Source organism: Cavia porcellus, unplaced genomic scaffold, assembly GCF_034190915.1.
Source record: "Cavia porcellus strain 051 isolate PalLab524CR breed Dunkin Hartley unplaced genomic scaffold, mCavPor4.1 scaffold_6, whole genome shotgun sequence".
Taxonomy (NCBI): Eukaryota; Metazoa; Chordata; class Mammalia; order Rodentia; family Caviidae; genus Cavia; species Cavia porcellus.
The window spans coordinates 102,056,539-102,074,583 of record NW_026947489.1 but is presented as its reverse complement, the minus strand read 5'-3'; the positions used below and the strand labels follow the sequence as shown (position 1 = coordinate 102,074,583).

Below are 18,045 nucleotides of genomic sequence, written 5' to 3'. Positions count from 1 at the left end.
CTGAAGAAATATATTAGTAGTTAGCTAGGATTTTGTTCTTAATGATTTATTAATTAGAACCTTCTAAACTTTGAATTGCTGTGACCTTCAATTTGCTTGTTGCCAAGCACATTTGAGAATGTGTTCTTATAAGGATATAGTTCTACGTACATTCTAATAAAATATAGAAATCAGAAATCTGTTTGTTGGCTAATTATGGAAGTGTATTTAATAAGTGGTATATAGCCTCATGTGTTTTACATTCCCTAAGGAAGTCTTTTTCTTTTTGATAGTCAAATCTTAGACATTATATTTTCATGGGTCTCTTTTATCATAGCACATATTTATTTCATGTCCATTCTGACAGATACTATTCTAGACCATTTTCTTTATGACAATATATATTCAAAAGTTTGAAACTGAATTTAATTGCATAATTCCTTCTATGTAATGCCTTTGGAGAGATCAGATGATGTGAAGACTTTAGTTCCCTAAGTAGACATTGTTTAGTAAGTCTGACTTAAAGGTTTGAATAGAAAATGTTAAGCCAGTAAGTATTATGAAATCAGAAGCATTTTAAATATTGAGTTTATACAAATTGGCAAGTCCTATCTTGATTTCAGAGGTGATTTGGACATTCTTAGCTAGCTCAGCTACATAACTAATTTGAATTAAGGAATGGTCTAAATTTGCCCATGTATGTAACCATCACATTAAAAAAAATCTCTACCACATATTCTACCCTCATTTTTCCAGGAATTTTTATGTAGTTGGGCGTAGAGGGAACCTGTTTAAAAACGAGAACTTCTGCTTTCAGGAAGATAGAGTAGATATATACATTCCCTAATTCTCCCACTAAAACAACAAAAAACCTTGAATATTTTATATAAAATAAGTACAAGAAGACTGAAAGATGGAGAGAAGGCATACATATTAGGGACCTCAGCACCCAAGGAATAACATAGTGGTGAGTTCCCTGGGTTTTCTATTTGCCTCATATACTCCAGACTGGAGCCGAAGATGCTGGCAAACTGAGAACAACAATGGGCACAAACTAAAACATCCTGTACTTGTTAGTTAAAATAGTAGGAAAGACTTCCGGGAGAACATGGCGGACAGATAACAGCAGCTACGGAGGTTCTCTGAAAGACTCGGCTCAGAAGTCAGGAATGGTGCAGAGTAAGGAGACATAAGCCGGTGGAGATATGCTCTGCTGACCCAGGAACAAACTGGGCTGAGAGAAACCAACTTGGAATGCAGTCCTGGTGCTAGAACAGGAACAGAAAAGCCTCAGTGTGGAGGCTGGAGCCCACGCCATTGGAAGCCGCAATTTGGGTCTCCCGCCGCGCGGCGGCTGCCTCTACATCGGCTCGGCAAGGAGAAAGACGTGTGGAAGCTCTGAGAACGGGAATCTGCGAACGGAGTCGAAAACAGGACGGGCAGGGAGGCGTGCACTGACTTGTGGTGAGGTGAGTGAGAGAAACTGACACTCTACCACAGTTTGACTCCAGCGGAGGACATTCTGGGACTGGACAGACTTGCGGGAGCAGGGTGTGGTGGCGACTTCAGCCACAAATGCCCCTCTCAGGCAGGATTGGTGAGAAGTGCCTAGCCTACGTGACACTGCTGGCGGACCCCGTAGGCTGGCCCAACCCAGATCCCAGAGCCTGACGGTGGCCTTGAGGGGCAGCCCCGCGTAGGCTGCCTGGTCTGGAACTTCCTGGTGCGCTGTGGTGGGCGGGAACACCTAACCGGTGCAATTCAATCAGACTGTGGCTGACAGGGAAGGAAGCTGGGCCTCCTATATACGCTTGCATATATAAGGAACAAAGAATATGGGGAGAGGCAGCAACAAGAAAGGCTCCTCGGCCCCCAATCCTGAGAAACAGATAATAGCGGACACCGCACCAACAGACATAAAGCGCCATCTAGAGAGCCTCATAGATCAGTTCAGGAATGAAGTTATCAATGACCTGAAGCTAGAAGTAAGCAGAATAGTTAGAGAAATGCTAAGCACCACCCAAGAAAAAACAGAAGGTGGAATGGAAGAACAGAAAAAGAGGGGAGAATTGTTTGATGGAGAAAATAGAGAAAGCATAGAATACATGAAGCAGGTTCAAAGGGACTACCAGGAAACTAAAAAGTCTATCGAAAACTGGCATAACAGCTTGAAAGAAACTAAAGACAGACTATCTGAACTGGAGGGCAGACTTGTAATATGGGAGAATGAAATGAAAAACTTCTTAAAAATAACAAAGAAACAAACAGCAATAATACAAAGACAAGAAGATGATAAGAGGATCCATAACTTGAGAATTAAGAACATAAAAGAAGAAATAGGAACACAATCAAATGAACTACAAAAGCTACTCACAGAAATAAATCAGGAGAATTTTCCTAATTTAGCAAAAGGTAAAGATACTCAGATGTATGAGGCATACAGGACCCCAGCCACCTACAACCCAAACAGAGCAACATCCAGGCATATAATAATAAAAATTCCAGAAATTCAATACAAGAACAGAATATTAAAAGCTGTCAGAGACAAGAAACAGACCACTTACAAGGGAACACCCATCAGAATTACAGCAGATTTCTCTGCACAAACCATCAAATCACGAAGAGCGTGGGGGGAAATAATTCAAGCTTTGAAAGATAATAATCTCCAGCCAAGATTTAGATATCCTGCACAACTGTCCCTGGAAATTGATGGAAAAACAAGGTGCTTCCAGGATAAGGAGGAACTGGGGGAATTTGCAACCACCAATTCAACTCTACAGAGAGTATTGCAGGATATTCTAAAAAAAGAAAAATACAAAGAATCCAGAAATAGTGGCGGGGAGGCCACAATGGAGCAGAGAACAAAATGAAGAAGACAAACTGACAGCTAATGACAGAAAAAGAGCTCAACAGAAATGAGGCAGAGAAGATTGGATGATAGGAACAGCTATTTTGGAAAAAATGATGTCTTAATAGGTAATACTGATTTAGTATCATCTTGTTTTGAAGTCTCATCAAGCTTTTGTTCTTCTGTCTCCATTGGTCTAAACAGGTTGTATCTTATTGGATTTTATTATGTACGATAGTATAAGCAAAAACTTTTAAAGACAAGGAGATTATACAGAAACCATTGTTCATTTTCTGTTAGTCGATTCTAAATACCCTGTAATGCTGTCATTCTCTTAAATGGTTTTACATTGTTTTGATATATTTAATGCTACAGTATACGAAGTTGTACTCAAGGATTTCAAGGAAAGAGACAATTTGGTAACTACTTTTATGTCAGGATTATCTTGTGGTGAAACACTATTCTGCTTAACTGGTTATGTTTTGATCTGTGCTGTTTGGCTGTTATGCCCTCTTTTATCTCAATCTCCACTCCATTATTTACTTTTTTATTTTTATCCTTTTAATTAAGGGAAAAATAAATAAAAATAGCAGGATATATTATAGTAACCCACTTTGACTTTCCATTATCTTGATTTAAAGCCCTATACTACTCTCACCATCTTGTTTTTGACTGATGTTCCCCTATTCTGTTTTGCTGGATAGTACCAGGTTCGAAAGTTTAGGCAACAGCTGTGAAGATAGTGAGATTCATTATGACGCCCATTCTCGTTGACTTTTATCTACTTTTGAAGACCTGCAATATCTCCAATGTTTTGGTTTTGTCGGTTTTGTTCTTTACTGTTTTGTTCAATTGTATTATAACTAAGGATATAGGCAATTCTATTAGAGATAGCAGGAGGCATTATGGTAACCATTGTTGATCACCTTGTATTATGTTTTTACATTATCTATTATGTCCACCCTTTTGATTTGACTGACTCTGTTCTGTTATGTCACATTTGGTTTTACTCTCTTCCAAAAAAGTAATAAGAATCGTGGGAGCAATAAAACCCAAAATGTGTAATAGTCATTGTACAAAAGAGAGGAAAACAAAGTGCTCTAAATGATATAACTGCATGTATATTTAAGTGTATAAGATAGAAAATGATATCACTGAGTTTTATTGGATCATTGAACAGAACTGTTTGCAGTCTCACTGTTGGAATGTCCACTTTACAAGCTTTAATTTTGTGACTTGAACAATTATTTCTAAGATGACAATATGTAATCCATTAACTAGTGATTTCCTACTGTTTATTTTTTTCTGTATATCTGTATAACTTGTACCCTTTCTCTGCTTTTTTTTCTCCTTAAATAAAATTAAAAAAATAAAATAAAATAGTAGGAAAAAGGCGCCATAGCAAGTTAGAAACTTAGCAATCACTGTAGCCAAATACCACCGAAAAACTGTGATCTTAACTCATGCCACTTACAACATTGTAACAAGGCTCCTTAGCCCTCTACTGGGCTGGTATCAGAGACGGCTGAGTAGGGAGTCAAGACCTGCATCTTAGCAGGTCCTACCATTTCCCTGTTCATGGTCAGTACAGTACCATATGAGAAAGTTGGACTTTACCTGCACTACACAGTGCTGCTTCTCTGCCCACCAGACTAATGTGAGAGGAGGCCTAATAGAGGATTAGGACTTGGCCACCTTCCAGGAATAATGTGGCCATCCTCTTCCCGTTTGTGGTCCCCGTGAAGGAATCAAGGGTACAGTAGTGAGACACTCCTGCTTCTTCCACCCAGAGAGATATCAGCAGAGACCTACTGAGCAGCCAGAATTCCTACCCCTGCTCAGTAGTGATAAGGAGCCACACTTGAATGGGAAACCTAGACTTCTCATCTCCTTTAACAGTAATGAGGCAGGGGGCCCTGTGCGCCTGAGCAATGTGAAAGGAAAGCAGACAAAACAGATTTAAATAATGTCCAGAATGTCATAGCAAATACAGTATTTAAAATATCCAGATTGCAATTTTTTTAAAATCAGTACTGGGGATCGAACTCATGACTGAGCACTTGCAAGACAGGCACTTATGCCTCTGAGCTAAATCCCGAGCCTCAGATGGCAGTTTTTAAAAATCACTATGAAGTACTAAGAACAGGAAAGCCTTAGTTTGTATTATAAAAGAAAGTTAATAGATACAACTACTGAAATGACAGATGTTGAGATTATTTGACAAATGTTTTAAAACAGCTGTCATAGAAATACTTAAGTGTGAAATCCCAAATTCACTTAGAACAAATGAAAGTCTCCGTGAAGAAATAGTGGATGTGAAGGGATGGAAATTTAAAACTAAAAAATGCAATAACCAGAGTTTTAAAATCTTAGTGGACAGGTTCAACAACAGTATGAGACAGTAGAAGAAAATCAGTGAATATAAAGATAGAGCAATTGATATTACCCTTGGATACAGAAAAAAAATGTAAAAAAGAGAGAGAGACTGAGTGGGTGGGGCAGTCTCCAGAACCTCTGGGACAGTAATAAAAGGGAATGGGAGTAAAGAGAAAACAGAACTTAAAAAAGTACTCAAAGGAAAAGTGACTGAAAACTTCCTGAATGTGGCAGAGGCCTTATAGATCCAAGGAGCTGAACAAATCCTAAACAGGAAAAGCAAGCAAGAGGTGTCTACATCAAGTCAAACACAGCCAACTTTTGAAAACTAATGTCAAAATATCTTAAAAGTAGCAAAAGAGCAAAGACATCTCTTTTATAGAGGGAAAGCTCTGTAATTTCTCATAAGCAGATTTCTTTATTAAAAACCATGGAAGCCAGAAGGAAGTGGCACATTTTTTCAAATATTAAAAGAAAAGAACTATCAACCAGAGACTTATACCAGTGAAAATCCTCTTCAGGAATGAAGAAATCAAGGCATTCTCAGATGAGGGGACTAAGAAATTTTGTTACCAGCAGACCTATCCTTTAAAAATGACTAGAAAGTTCTCTAAACAGAAAGGAAATTATAAGGGAAGGCATCTTGAAACATCAGGAAGGAAGAAAGAACAAGGTAAGCAAAAGTATGGATAAGTATAATAGTTTCTCCTTCCCTTGCTGAGTTTTCTAAATTATGTTTGATGTGGGACCAGAATTACAACACTGATATGAGTCTCAGTACAAATAGAAGAAATGCTTAAGACAGTTATGTTGTAAATGGGAAAGGGTATAATGACAGAGAGAAAGTAAAGCTTCTGTACGAAAACTATAAGCAAATGGCACTGATAGACTTGATACTTTTCATATCTGTCTATATACAGAGATATAGGTGTCTGTAATGTTCATAATTAGAAGCTGAGAGAGATACATTCAAAAATACTATAAATGGACCAAAATAGAATTTTAGAGAAATACTCAGGTAACCTGTGAGAAGACAGAAGAAAGTAAAAGAGAAACAATAACAAAAAACTGAAAAATAATATGACGAACTTTGTTAAGTGTAAATAGTTTAAATATACTAACTAAAAGATACAAATTAGCATAATAGGTTTAAAAAATGACCCCATATTGCATCTGGTATAGGCAGATTTAAAGTATAGGATTTTAAGTATATCTGTGCAAATATTAATCAGAGGCCATTAAGAATGGCTATATTGATACCAAAAACTTTAGAGAAAGAAAATTACATTTTAATTTGGGACATTGTATAATGATTAAAAAGATCAATTCACAAACACAGTAACCATACTAATAACAGAGCTGCAAAGTATGTGAACCAAAAACTGTTAGAATTGAAAAGAGAAACAGACAAATCTATAATTATACTTAAAGACTTCACGGTCCCTCTCTTACCAGTTTATAGAACAACTGCACAGAAATAGCGCAGAGAAGAGCTGAACACCATCCAATAGATTCTTATAAAATGACGTTCTCCAACAACATCAGAATAAACATTTCAGCTCCCCATGAAATAAATACCAAGCTAGTCCATACTGTGGGCCAGAAGAAACTCCACAAAATTTTTTTAAAAAAATCATGGAGTATGTGATTTCAAGCCACAGTGAAATCAGAATACATATTAGTAACAAACCAAGAAAACTACCAAACTCTTGGAAAATAAACAGTATACTTATGAATATCCATAAGTCAAACAAAGTATCTCAAGAGAAATTTTTGAAATGACTGAACTAAATAAAAATGAACATGTAGCATCAAATTCAGGATGTTAAAGGGATACTTTAGTATCAAATGCTTTATTTAAAAGGAGGAAAAGTTTCAAGTCAGTAATCTATTAGCTTTGATAAATAAAATGAACTATGGCTGGGGATTTAGCTCAGCTGCCTAAGTTCCTGCCTGGCAAGCCTGAGGTCAATGAGTTCAATCCCTGGTACCAAAAAAATAACATAAACTAAAATAAAATTAACCAAGTCCTTGAAAAGCACAAACTGCAATTCACCCAATCTGAAGTAGGTGATTTAGGGGATGAAGAAAGAACTAAGATATATTACCAAATTCCTTATGAGGATTGTAAACATTGTATACTTCAGACATTTAGTAGTAAAAAAATTAAATATTTTTAAAAAATGAAATAGATAATTTGTATAGCCTCATAATGAATAAGCCAATTAAATTCATAAATAAAAGCCTCTTCAACATCTCCAAGTCTGGAGTTTCACTGACTACATGTACCAGACATTTTAAAACAGTGAGCGGTTCTATACAATCTCTTTCAAAAAAAGAGGGGTCCTTCCCATGTATTTTATAAATAAATAAATAAATCTTCCCCTTGATACCAAAACCAGACAAAGACAATTTTTTAAAAGACCACTGTTACTTATGCATATAAGATAATTCTTAACAAAATATTAGTAAATGGAAACTAAGTAATATGTAAATGAATTTTTACATCATGATTAAATACAGTTAATTTCAAGGGTTGAAACCTGGTCAGTATTCAAAAATCAAATGAGTATAATCTTCCATTTAGTTGACAAAAGTAGAAAATTCACATGGTTATGGTGATTGATTCAGAGAAACCACTGGACAAAATTCAATATTCATTTGGGATCATAACTCAAAAAACAAGGAATTAGAGAATGGTTTCCTCAGTTTAGGACTTCTCCAGAAGACATCATTCTTCATGGTAAAAGACCATGCTTGCCGCTGGGGGACATCAGGGGTGTCAACCTGAGCGGTCTGTTGTTAGCACTCTTAATCAGTGTCGTGCTGAAAGTGCTAGTCAATGAAATAACACAAGAAGAATAAAGAAAAAGCATACCAATTAAAGGAATAAAATTGCTCTTACTTTATGTGACATGGTTGCCATGTATTATATCTAAGCATCTTGTGTTTTGAATCTCAGACTAATCAATGAATTTAGCAGGGGAGTGGGATATAAGAGAATCGTACAATTGATTTTCAAGAAACTACTAATGAAAATGTAAGCAGTAAAATTAACTCGTGTACTGAAAACAGGAAAACTCTGAAAAGAATATTTATGTAAATAAAGTTATACTAATTGAAGACTCAAATGTAAAGATATTAGTTCTCTCCCAAATTACTTAGTTTTCATGAGTTCTTACTAAAATCAAGCAATATTTTTGAGGCTATGTACAAGCTCATTCTGTAGTTTACATGAAAGAAAAATGAAATAGAATATTTGATAACTAAAATAATTTTTTAAAAGAATAAAGTAGGATCAGTCTCCTTGAATTGGAATAGAATACTATGCAGGGAAATATGCTAAGTGAAAAAAACCAGTCCCAAGAGGTCACCTACTGTAATTCTATTTATATAACACCTTTTTTACATTTTATAAGAAAATTTTAGAACTAGGGGACAGACAGTGTTTGACAGGGTTCATGAATTACATGGGGCCCATGTGGTGGAGGGTGTATAGATAGAGTTGTGGCTACAAAAGGAAAGTATGAGATACTCTTGTGTAGGAATTGTTTAATCTCCATACTGCAGTGGTGGATACATGACCCAAAAATGAGATAAATTTGTGTAGAACTTAGTACACGTCCATAATACTCAAATGAATAACTGAAACTGGAAAGATCTAAGTAAGATGGGTAAATCATACCCATGTCATGATTGTGATATTGTCCTAGAGTTTGCAAAATGTGACCATTAGGAAACTGAGGAAATGTGCCTAAGATCTCTAATAGGGTATATCTGAATTCAATGGTATCTCAAACATTGAGAAGAATGGATGACTGTGAGGAAAGTGTCTATAGTTCTTTCTTAGTTCAAAAAAGAAAAAAAAAAAAAAAACCCAAAAGAGGTATGTCCTGACTAAGATAGTTCAATGTATCTATAAAGAAAATACCATGTTGCTAAACATTGAGTTAACATACAGAAAATATAGGTTAACAGTAAAAATATAAGAAAATTCATAGGTGATACCATACCATAGCTATATTTTTTATTGCATTGTTCCTAGATTATCTATATTAGCTACACAGTTATGATAATCAGTATTTTGGGGGGACTAAGGATGTAAAAATTCTCTGTGTTCTGTCTTGAACACTGGAAGGTATAGGCTAAAGATGTGCAAAGAGGGAGAGGAAGCTCTAGGAAACAGTTATTTTCACTTCGGAATCATGGCAAGCAAAAATCATAGGCGACCCAAAACTAGTTTGGAAGCATGACTTAGGAATAATTTAGCACACCACAGAGGACCGTTTTTGGTGAACAGTTCTGTTTTTTATTTGTATATATTGCTAACAGTACAGTATTTATACCATCTTATTCCATTTATATAGCTCATGACCTACTTTGTTTGATACCTGAAATGTAAGTGGCATGATTTTTAATTCGGTACATCACATTAAGTACAAATAAGTGTATATAACCACATTAGTTGATTTATATAGGTTTTTTTGTTGAGTAGATGGATAAGTTAAAGTAATTTTTCTAACTGGCTGATCTTATTTATCTTGTTGACAATTCATTAAAAGCTAGAAATAGAGTGCATTAGTGCAGTTTTAACTGGTTCCTAGGTGTAAAGGATAATGGCGACTGTCCAAATCTGATTATCTCTGCACATCTCCTCAAATATGTTACACTGAAGGAAGAGAAATGAAATCCGTCCAACCCATACCTTCCACATAACTCGCAACAGAATAACCTGAACTTCAGATTACCTGTAAAAAATTGCTAAGTATGTATCTAATTCCAACAGAGTTTCACTGCTACTTCCAGGTGTGCATATGTGGAAAGTATAGAGTGAGATGTTTAAGAGATTATTGAGGAGAGGGAATTAAAGAACTTAAACACAACAGAGACAAAATCACACTCACACTGAGGAAATACGTCAGTGAGTGCCTAAATAGTGAACACAGAGTGGGACTTCGTGGTTATAGGACCAGCTGTAGGGAAAGGGTTTTACAGTGAATACGATGGCCTTCTTGCTCGCAGACCTCTGGTGTACAGGCATCACATGGCAAGAGCAGAAAGCCTGATGCCTGGTCTCTCATAAAACCATCAGTGTATGGTCAGGGGTTTCACCCTCATGTCTCTGAGCCTAAACACCTCCTAAAGACCCCACCTCTTAGGCAGTTAATTTTCCATCCTTTTAGGATCTAATGGGATTAGACACCAATATGAGTTTTGGAGGGAACAAAACATATTCACAGCATAGCAGTGTTCAGATCCATAAAACAAAAGCTGATACCTAGAACTTAAGGTGAAAGATGTATGTGTACAGGTACCAACTCACCATAAAAAATGTAATCATTTTGTATTGCAAACATGCTCTAGTACTTAAAGAAACAGGAGAAAATGCAATGAATGCTCATCAGACAAGAAGGAAGCTAAAGATAAACCTGTCTTACAAAGGGATAAATTGCAGAATTCTTGAGAAAGAGTAGAAAGAATGAAAATCTGAGGGATAGCAAATGAAAATGAGATAAAGTGAAAAGAATGTCAGAAAAAAATGAGAAGACCAGCAAAAGAGCTCTGGTATAATTGGAATTTTGGAGAAGGAAAAACATGAGACAGGACTGATGGTTAAACTATAATCCAGAAACCTGGGGCTAACAAAAATGTTAAATCTACCTCTTAAAGAATTTCTCATGTACCTGGAAGAATTGACTTTGACATTGAAGTGTGAAATGTAAATTTCCTGAGTTATTAAACCAAAGACAAATTGGATTGGCATCATATTTCTGAAGAGCAAATCATGATAAGAGTAGCAATTTCACAAGGAATGAAACTACAAGCCAAGGACTTGCTATCCAGCCAGTTTTCATTTGTTTTCTTGTTTATGTGTTTGTTTTTCTTCCCAGTTAGGACAATAGAAAAACAATGAATTTAAACATGAGCTCTTGCATTTATTGGTTAGATGAGCTTAACCCAACTAGGAGATCTCCATGGAAGTTTCACAAAAGTACTGTTACCTCCTTAAATGCTTTGTAAAATTAAAAACTAAAAACAAGTGTGGAGACATGGGCAGTATAATAGTGTGAAATGTTGTATATAGTTAAGGGCAGTACAAAGGCTACCACCTTGAGAAAGGAACAGAAGGAAAGAGTGAAAACAGAGTAAGGTCACAGACTTGTGTGTATGCAGGAAAGAGGATATATAAAATAGGCAGATCAGACTCTAAAAGCTTGGGGTTAAGAAAAAGGCATAAGGAAGTAAGAGTACTAAGAAAAATGTTAATGTAAAAAATAACTATTAGAGCAAAATTACTAACCTTGCTAACTACCAAGAAAAATGTAAAAAATAATCATGTAAAGGAACATGTAGAAATTGCATGCAGTAATTATATAGTAATAGTTGAAATAGAGCTAAATATACTAGCTATATGAAATATGAAGGGGCTTAAATTGTTGAAAGAAAAATTTTCAAGTTGGATCTGAAAAATATCCATTAAAATTTCATTTAGACAAGAATCTGTTAGTAAATGCTAAAGTCCAGGATGGCACATTTGATAAAGCTTTTTCGGGATTTTTGTACAGCCTCCAGTGTCTCCTTATAGATTGCTTATTAGCTGCAAGAAGAAAAATAAGAACTTTATCCTGGAGAAATTGGACAGCACCAGGTGATCAAAGCTCACATCACCCCAGAAGTTGAGGGACCTCATGGCCCACAACTGTGATACTGTTGGATGCATCATCACTTACACAGTAATCAAGCAAGGACTGTGTGAAATGAATGTGAAAATGCAAAGCATCAGGCAAACTCAGAGTCCAGCAGACTTTGTAAAATAACTCATCTCTTAAAGGAAGAAAGGCGCGCGATTAAAGAACTCAGAGGACATAGGCATCCAAATGACAAGTCTGTGAACCTGGGTTAATTCTGGGCTAGATAGGGAAAAGACACTGCAAAGGGCATTATTAGGGTAATTGATAGGACTGGAACTTGGACTGACAGAAGCGCAATTCAATATTAGATTTCCCTCCATTTGGAACTCTTATTTATGTAAGTCACACTGAAGCATTGAACATGAGGTGTGAGCTTACTCTTAGATGATTTAGAAGAAAACGTGCTGTGGAATGATGTAAGGGTATCAAAATGTTTAAAAGTTGATACAAAAGTGAAATGTCAAGAGTTCTTTAAGCTTTTCTCTAATTTTAAAATTCTTCGCAAAGATAATAGTCTTAGTTAGGAAGTATAAGCCAGAAACCTATATACACCTTAGTTTAGTAAAGTAGAATTTGAGTTAAATAAATGTTTTACTCCCTTCCTCCATTTCTAGGACAATTAAGTGTTTTATGAATTGAAATTGCTTCTTTTCTGAAAGCCTTGCAGATTTGCTATCAGCCTTTGTTAGCTACAGTGATTTCTTTCAAAGTTTTTCTGTTATGTTTTTATAGAATTTGCCTTGTTTTTCCATACTTAAAATGTGCTTAGGAAATAAATGTGTTCTTCCCTGTGACCGTCAGTAAAATGCATAGTCAAGGAGAAGCCCTGCTATTTGTCCCCACCTCCCTTCCTGTTGCTTCCTTATGGCATGAGAGAAAGAAAACATAGGAGATGGGACAAATTTAAAAACCATTGCGTATCTTTTCCTATTTTTATCTTGTTCCAAAGTGAACTCTTGTCAAACAGTATGTGGAGAATAGTTTTATGAGTCTTGCCAATTATTTTGCAACTAAGTCCATTTTGACAGATCAAGTTCTTTATGTATATTTTGAGGAACAGTGTGTTCTTTATCAACAGAAATAGATATTTGAAGATACAGTGATTCAGTTTCTTTTTGTTTGTCTGTGATTAATTAGTAGTTTTGCTTGAACCATGTATAAAGAAAAGAGAGAAAATTGGGTGAAACTTGAGATTATGCAGTATATGTTGTACTAATTTTTTAGTTGTGAAAATCTGTTTATCAAAAATTAACTTTATATTCACCAGTTCTTCTGCACTATGTATACTGAATTTCTAGCTTTTGTTTGAAAATTGAACACAGAAAAGAAAAGCACATAGTTGTACTTAGGTCAACCTTTTCCCATAAAGCAGTATCTCACGTGCAGTGAGAAGGCTACACAATGGTTTTCTATCTTTGTAACTAATACAGTGCTGGATTGCTGACTCACCCTGACTGTAGTGATATAAGGATAACTGTATGATTACAAGCTTATGGATAGTGTGAATCATTTGCAATACAGTACAGTGTTATATATTATATAGTACAAAATTGCCTTCTTCTACAAGTTTAGTAACACACTCAATTACATTTCTGAGAAGTGTGGAATAACTTTTTACTGTAAAGATCATGAACCTTTCTTTTAGCTTATTTAACCAAACACCACCATGTAAAACCAGTAAAAACTAGGAAAAAGTAAAATACTAATGTACAGTACTGTGGAGACAAAATTCATTTAGAATGAAGTAATTTTTTAAATTCAATTTTCATAGTGGAAACATTATTTTGCTGTTGATTATTTTTGTTTGTTGTATTTTAAGGTTCTAATTTTCTAACCATTCTACTTAAAACTGTTTTGGTAATTGTGCTATTTTTATATTTAGGGCATTGTCATTAACATAGTATTTTAAGTAATTACAAATCAATTTTTCTAACTAGGAAGAAGCATTGCATGCATTTATTCAACCAGAGATCTTGGATGGCCCAAATCAGTATTTTTGTGAACGTTGTAAAAAGAAGTGTGATGCTAGAAAGGTGAGTATCATAAGGAGATTAAATAGTTAATTATCTACGATAATATTTACTATTCAATAAAGTCTTCCCTCTTTTGTTTCTCCATAGGGCCTTCGTTTTTTGCATTTTCCTTATCTGCTGACATTACAGTTGAAAAGATTTGATTTTGATTATACAACGATGCATAGGATTAAACTGAATGATCGGATGACATTTCCAGAGGAGCTAGATATGAGTATATTTATTGATGTTGAAGATGAGGTAAATAGCTGTTACTTTTTTATTATAAAATAGTAATCTGCTTTAGTTTGCATATTTTTTTCCTCTTTGTTTTTGGTACTAGGGTTCAAACTCATGACCTCATGCTTGCTAGGCGAGCTTACGCTGCTGAGCTAAATCCCCAGCACTTAGTTTGCATGTTTTTAAAAGAGCTGTTTGAAATAAATGAAGACAGATACCATTTATCTTGGCATTTTGATGGAAGTTTTTTCCTTTCCTTTTATAATGCTGAGTTCTATTAGAAGCAAAATTAGACACCAATATGAGTTTTGGAGGGAAAGCTTTTGTATAAGTTTTGCCTGACTATAAATTATATCTCAAATATTCTTGTTTGCCCCTATATCTTAGATACACTGTGAAAAGAGTTTCATAATTTCCTGGTTATTAGAACTTGTGTATTAGTAAGTTGTGCCTGTGTTTCTGGTACATATAACCATGGAACAAATATATATGAATGAGTAAATGAACAAACTGAGTCTAGGGTGGACTTAATTTCTTGTATTTGTTTTAGAATCTTTTTTGTGGATTAAAGTATATGAGGTATTCTCATTAAGGTTTACTAGCTCTTATCTAAGTTAGAAAGATAGAAAGCACTAGGCATTGTGTCTATTTTCCTTTTATAATTAGTTGTTTGTTTTTAATTTGAAATGTTCTTTAAATAGTTTGACTTTGAGATTTTTGACATGAACCTGACATGCTCTTCAGTTTCTCTCAACCTGCCAGGATCCTCTGCTTCCTCGAGTCTTATTCACTGACAGATTTATAACATCATACTCCATTGTTTTGGAAGCTTTTCTGATTCTATTGTATAAAATATTTACAGTCATTTAGCATAATTATTATAGAGTGATACTCTTCTAAAAAGTACCATTTTTTCTTATTAGAACTGACTATTACAGCTATAAAAAACTGCCTTTTCCCAAGATCTCAAAAATAATTTTAAACATTCATCAAGTTTTATATAATATTGTTAAAGAAAGAGGCAATGTGAGATAAATGTTATGGCCCTAGCGATATGTCGGTTCAAATCCTTATCTTGTTATTTGCTATCGTCTTGACCTTGGACAATTTGTGCAAGCTTTCTGGGATTTATTTTCATTGTCTGTAAAGTAAGAATAATTATTGGTTTTTTGTAACTGTCATAAAAAGATGTCAGATTAAGTAGATACCTGTTGAATCTGTGACCAGATAAAATTTTAAAAGGTTAGGAAGTCTACCCCAAACTATGGTTCTTTCAAAGAAAATAGATCTTTGTAGAATTTCTACTCACATATAAATGAGAGATCAGTTTTTCTACATATGCTTAATGTGTTTTTCTAATGGGATGTCTTTCCCAAAGGAAGGAAACCTAATGTTTGACAGGTTTTTTTACTGAAGTTCTAGGTCAGTAATGGCAAATCTTTTAGAGCATTCAGTGATAACAAGCCACTGTAGCACATGTGTCATAGGTTTACCACCACTATTCTAGATATAAGAACTTAAGGGAAGGATATTTTGGCTTCGCTGAAGAAATTTCAGACATGATCTCTTTCAATTTAGAGTTCCAATGTTGGTTTTCACTATTTTTTCTTGAATCAAAGTTTCTTGAGGTATGCAATATCTATAACAGAGTTTTAACCAAAAAATGTTTGTGCTTGCTGTTTATTGTTTAGTCAGTGCAGGAACTTCTATACCATGCCTTACATCAAGAACCTGCATTTTAGAGAATTTTTCAGCTGTTTAAATAAGAACATTTTTAGGTATGTTTGAAAAATGTGAAAGGAAAGCAAGAGAGGGTTGTTTGGGAATTTCTAAGATGAGTTCTTCAAGTTAAATCTGTAGAATGTGATTTTAAAACTGAAAAGCATGGAAAAGTTACATTTCTACCTCCTAGAGACTGAAGTTATTTAGAATAGAAACAATGTCTCATTTTTCTAATTATCTATAGCACACAACAGTGATACACTGAATTGTTCTTTGTGTTCAACAGAAGACATAGTATTCTATTGGGATCTAAGAACAAGAGGAAAGCAATTTAAGGGTTAGGTTCTCTTTAATGAATTTGTTGAAAGAAGTGGTAATTTTATATTACTTATAACAAACATAATGGAGTTTGATAGACTTCTGCATCACTCCTGTCCATTGCCCCAGGGCAGGTAGGCCGCATCGGCATATGGGCCACTTGTGGGAATTCCTTTCCGGTACATTTGTTGATATGACATCTCAAGCTGGTGATAGTGTACCTGAATGGGCTTTGCCATAAATGCCTCTATCCGGTTATTAATGAGTGTCATAATCCTCTGAAAAATATAAGGACCTATAGAAAGGAGAAGCAACAGGGCAGCTAGGGGACCCAAAAGGGGCGCTAGGTAAGGGAAAAGCTCCCCCCCTCACACACATCGAGGAGAAGGGTTAGCGGCCATTTGTTGTCATTGCTGTTGAAGTCGTTCTTCTATTTCTTGGAGCTTTCGTCACATAACACCAGACTGATTGACAGAGAAGCAACATTTTTCCGCAGTCTATTTGGCTGGTTTGTGTTCTTCCAGACCAAAAAGAGCCTCTTCCGCAGTCACAGGGGGTTCCGTACATGGCTGTCAGCAGTTGTAGTCTGTTTGGCGGGGGTCCAAATCCACCATGGGTGTGGTACGGTCCAAGGAAAAGGCTGAGTAGGCAGCATAAGGCTCTGAGGAGTTGTGTCATCTGTAAAAGAGCACAGGGGGTTGTGCCTCAGGAAATGACATTATTCCCGGGCGTTGCATGGGGTCTCTGAAGAACTGTCTACTTGTTTTATAAGGCGCTCAGGTAGCCATCTAGCCTCTCTGTCTTGTTCAGAGTAAACACCTATTGAACCTCGTCCCCATATGAGAACGGGGTCAGGGCCAGGCTATGAATTAGTCAGGGGGTCTCTCCATAGTACAAGAAGCAAATTGCTTTTGTGTTTCAGCATGCCAAAAACGCATGGTTGTTGACTGTCCAGAAGCATCCAAATTTAAAAAATTAAGGATGAATAAGGCATGAGATAGACTATTTTTAGGTGTCCTTCTTGTGGAGTACCATTCCCCCTTTTTTATTTTATCAACAGTGAGTTTTAGGGAAAGATGTGCCCTTTTAACTATGCCTTGACCTTGAGGATTATCAGGTATCCCTTTTATATGATCAATATTAAGATGTTGACAGAAACGAGCAAAGGCAGAACTAGCATAGCCTGGGGAGAAGTATAAATGAAACCACTGAAGATATCTGTAGTTACATGAACATATTTAAGATTGTCAAACTCAGGAATGTGGGAGACATCCATTTGCCATAATGCACTGGGGATAAGTCCTCTAGGATTAACCCCAAAGTGTGGAATTAATATTAGAAATTTAAAGACATAATAAAATGCTTTTAAAATACTTTTTTGCTTGTTTAATTTTACTTCAGATCTGACAATGATAAAATAAATTTACTTACGATAATTGTATTAGAATACGTTAAACTGTGAAAATGTTTGCATATATAGGTAAAAAGTTTTGGTAAATATATTATTCCTGTTTGACTTCTGACTGAAGATAATTATGTTTTATAAAGAAATCCCCTCAGACTGAAAGCTGCACTGACAGTGGAGCAGAAAATGAAGGGAGCTGTCACAGTGACCAGATGAGCAATGACTTCTCCAATGACGATGGTGTTGATGAAGGGATCTGCCTTGAGAACAGCAGTGCAACCGAAAAGATTTCAAAACCTGGGCTTGAAAAGGTACCTTTTGTACTTGGTGGCTTTGTTTCTGCTTTCAGTGCTGGAGACTGAACCCAGCTTCACAATGCTTGGTGAGCGCTCTGCTGCTAAGCAGCACTCCCAGCCCCCGTGTTGGGTTTTTTTGACGGACGCAGAGGTGCTA

General features: G+C 35.7%; 1 protein-coding gene across 4 annotated transcripts in view; it reads left to right on the top strand.

Annotated features, from left to right (window-relative positions):
• The window catches only part of Usp47 (ubiquitin specific peptidase 47), a 100,100-nt gene that overhangs the window by 49,935 nt on the left and 32,120 nt on the right, over positions 1–18,045 (top strand). For all 4 annotated transcript variants that reach the window (XM_013148076.3, XM_003465756.5, XM_013148075.3 and 1 more), the window contains 3 exons: positions 13,833–13,928; positions 14,016–14,168; positions 17,736–17,903. In XM_013148076.3, coding sequence (XP_013003530.1) covers positions 13,833–13,928; positions 14,016–14,168; positions 17,736–17,903 — 417 coding nt within the window. The remainder of the gene's footprint in view (positions 1–13,832; positions 13,929–14,015; positions 14,169–17,735; positions 17,904–18,045) is intronic.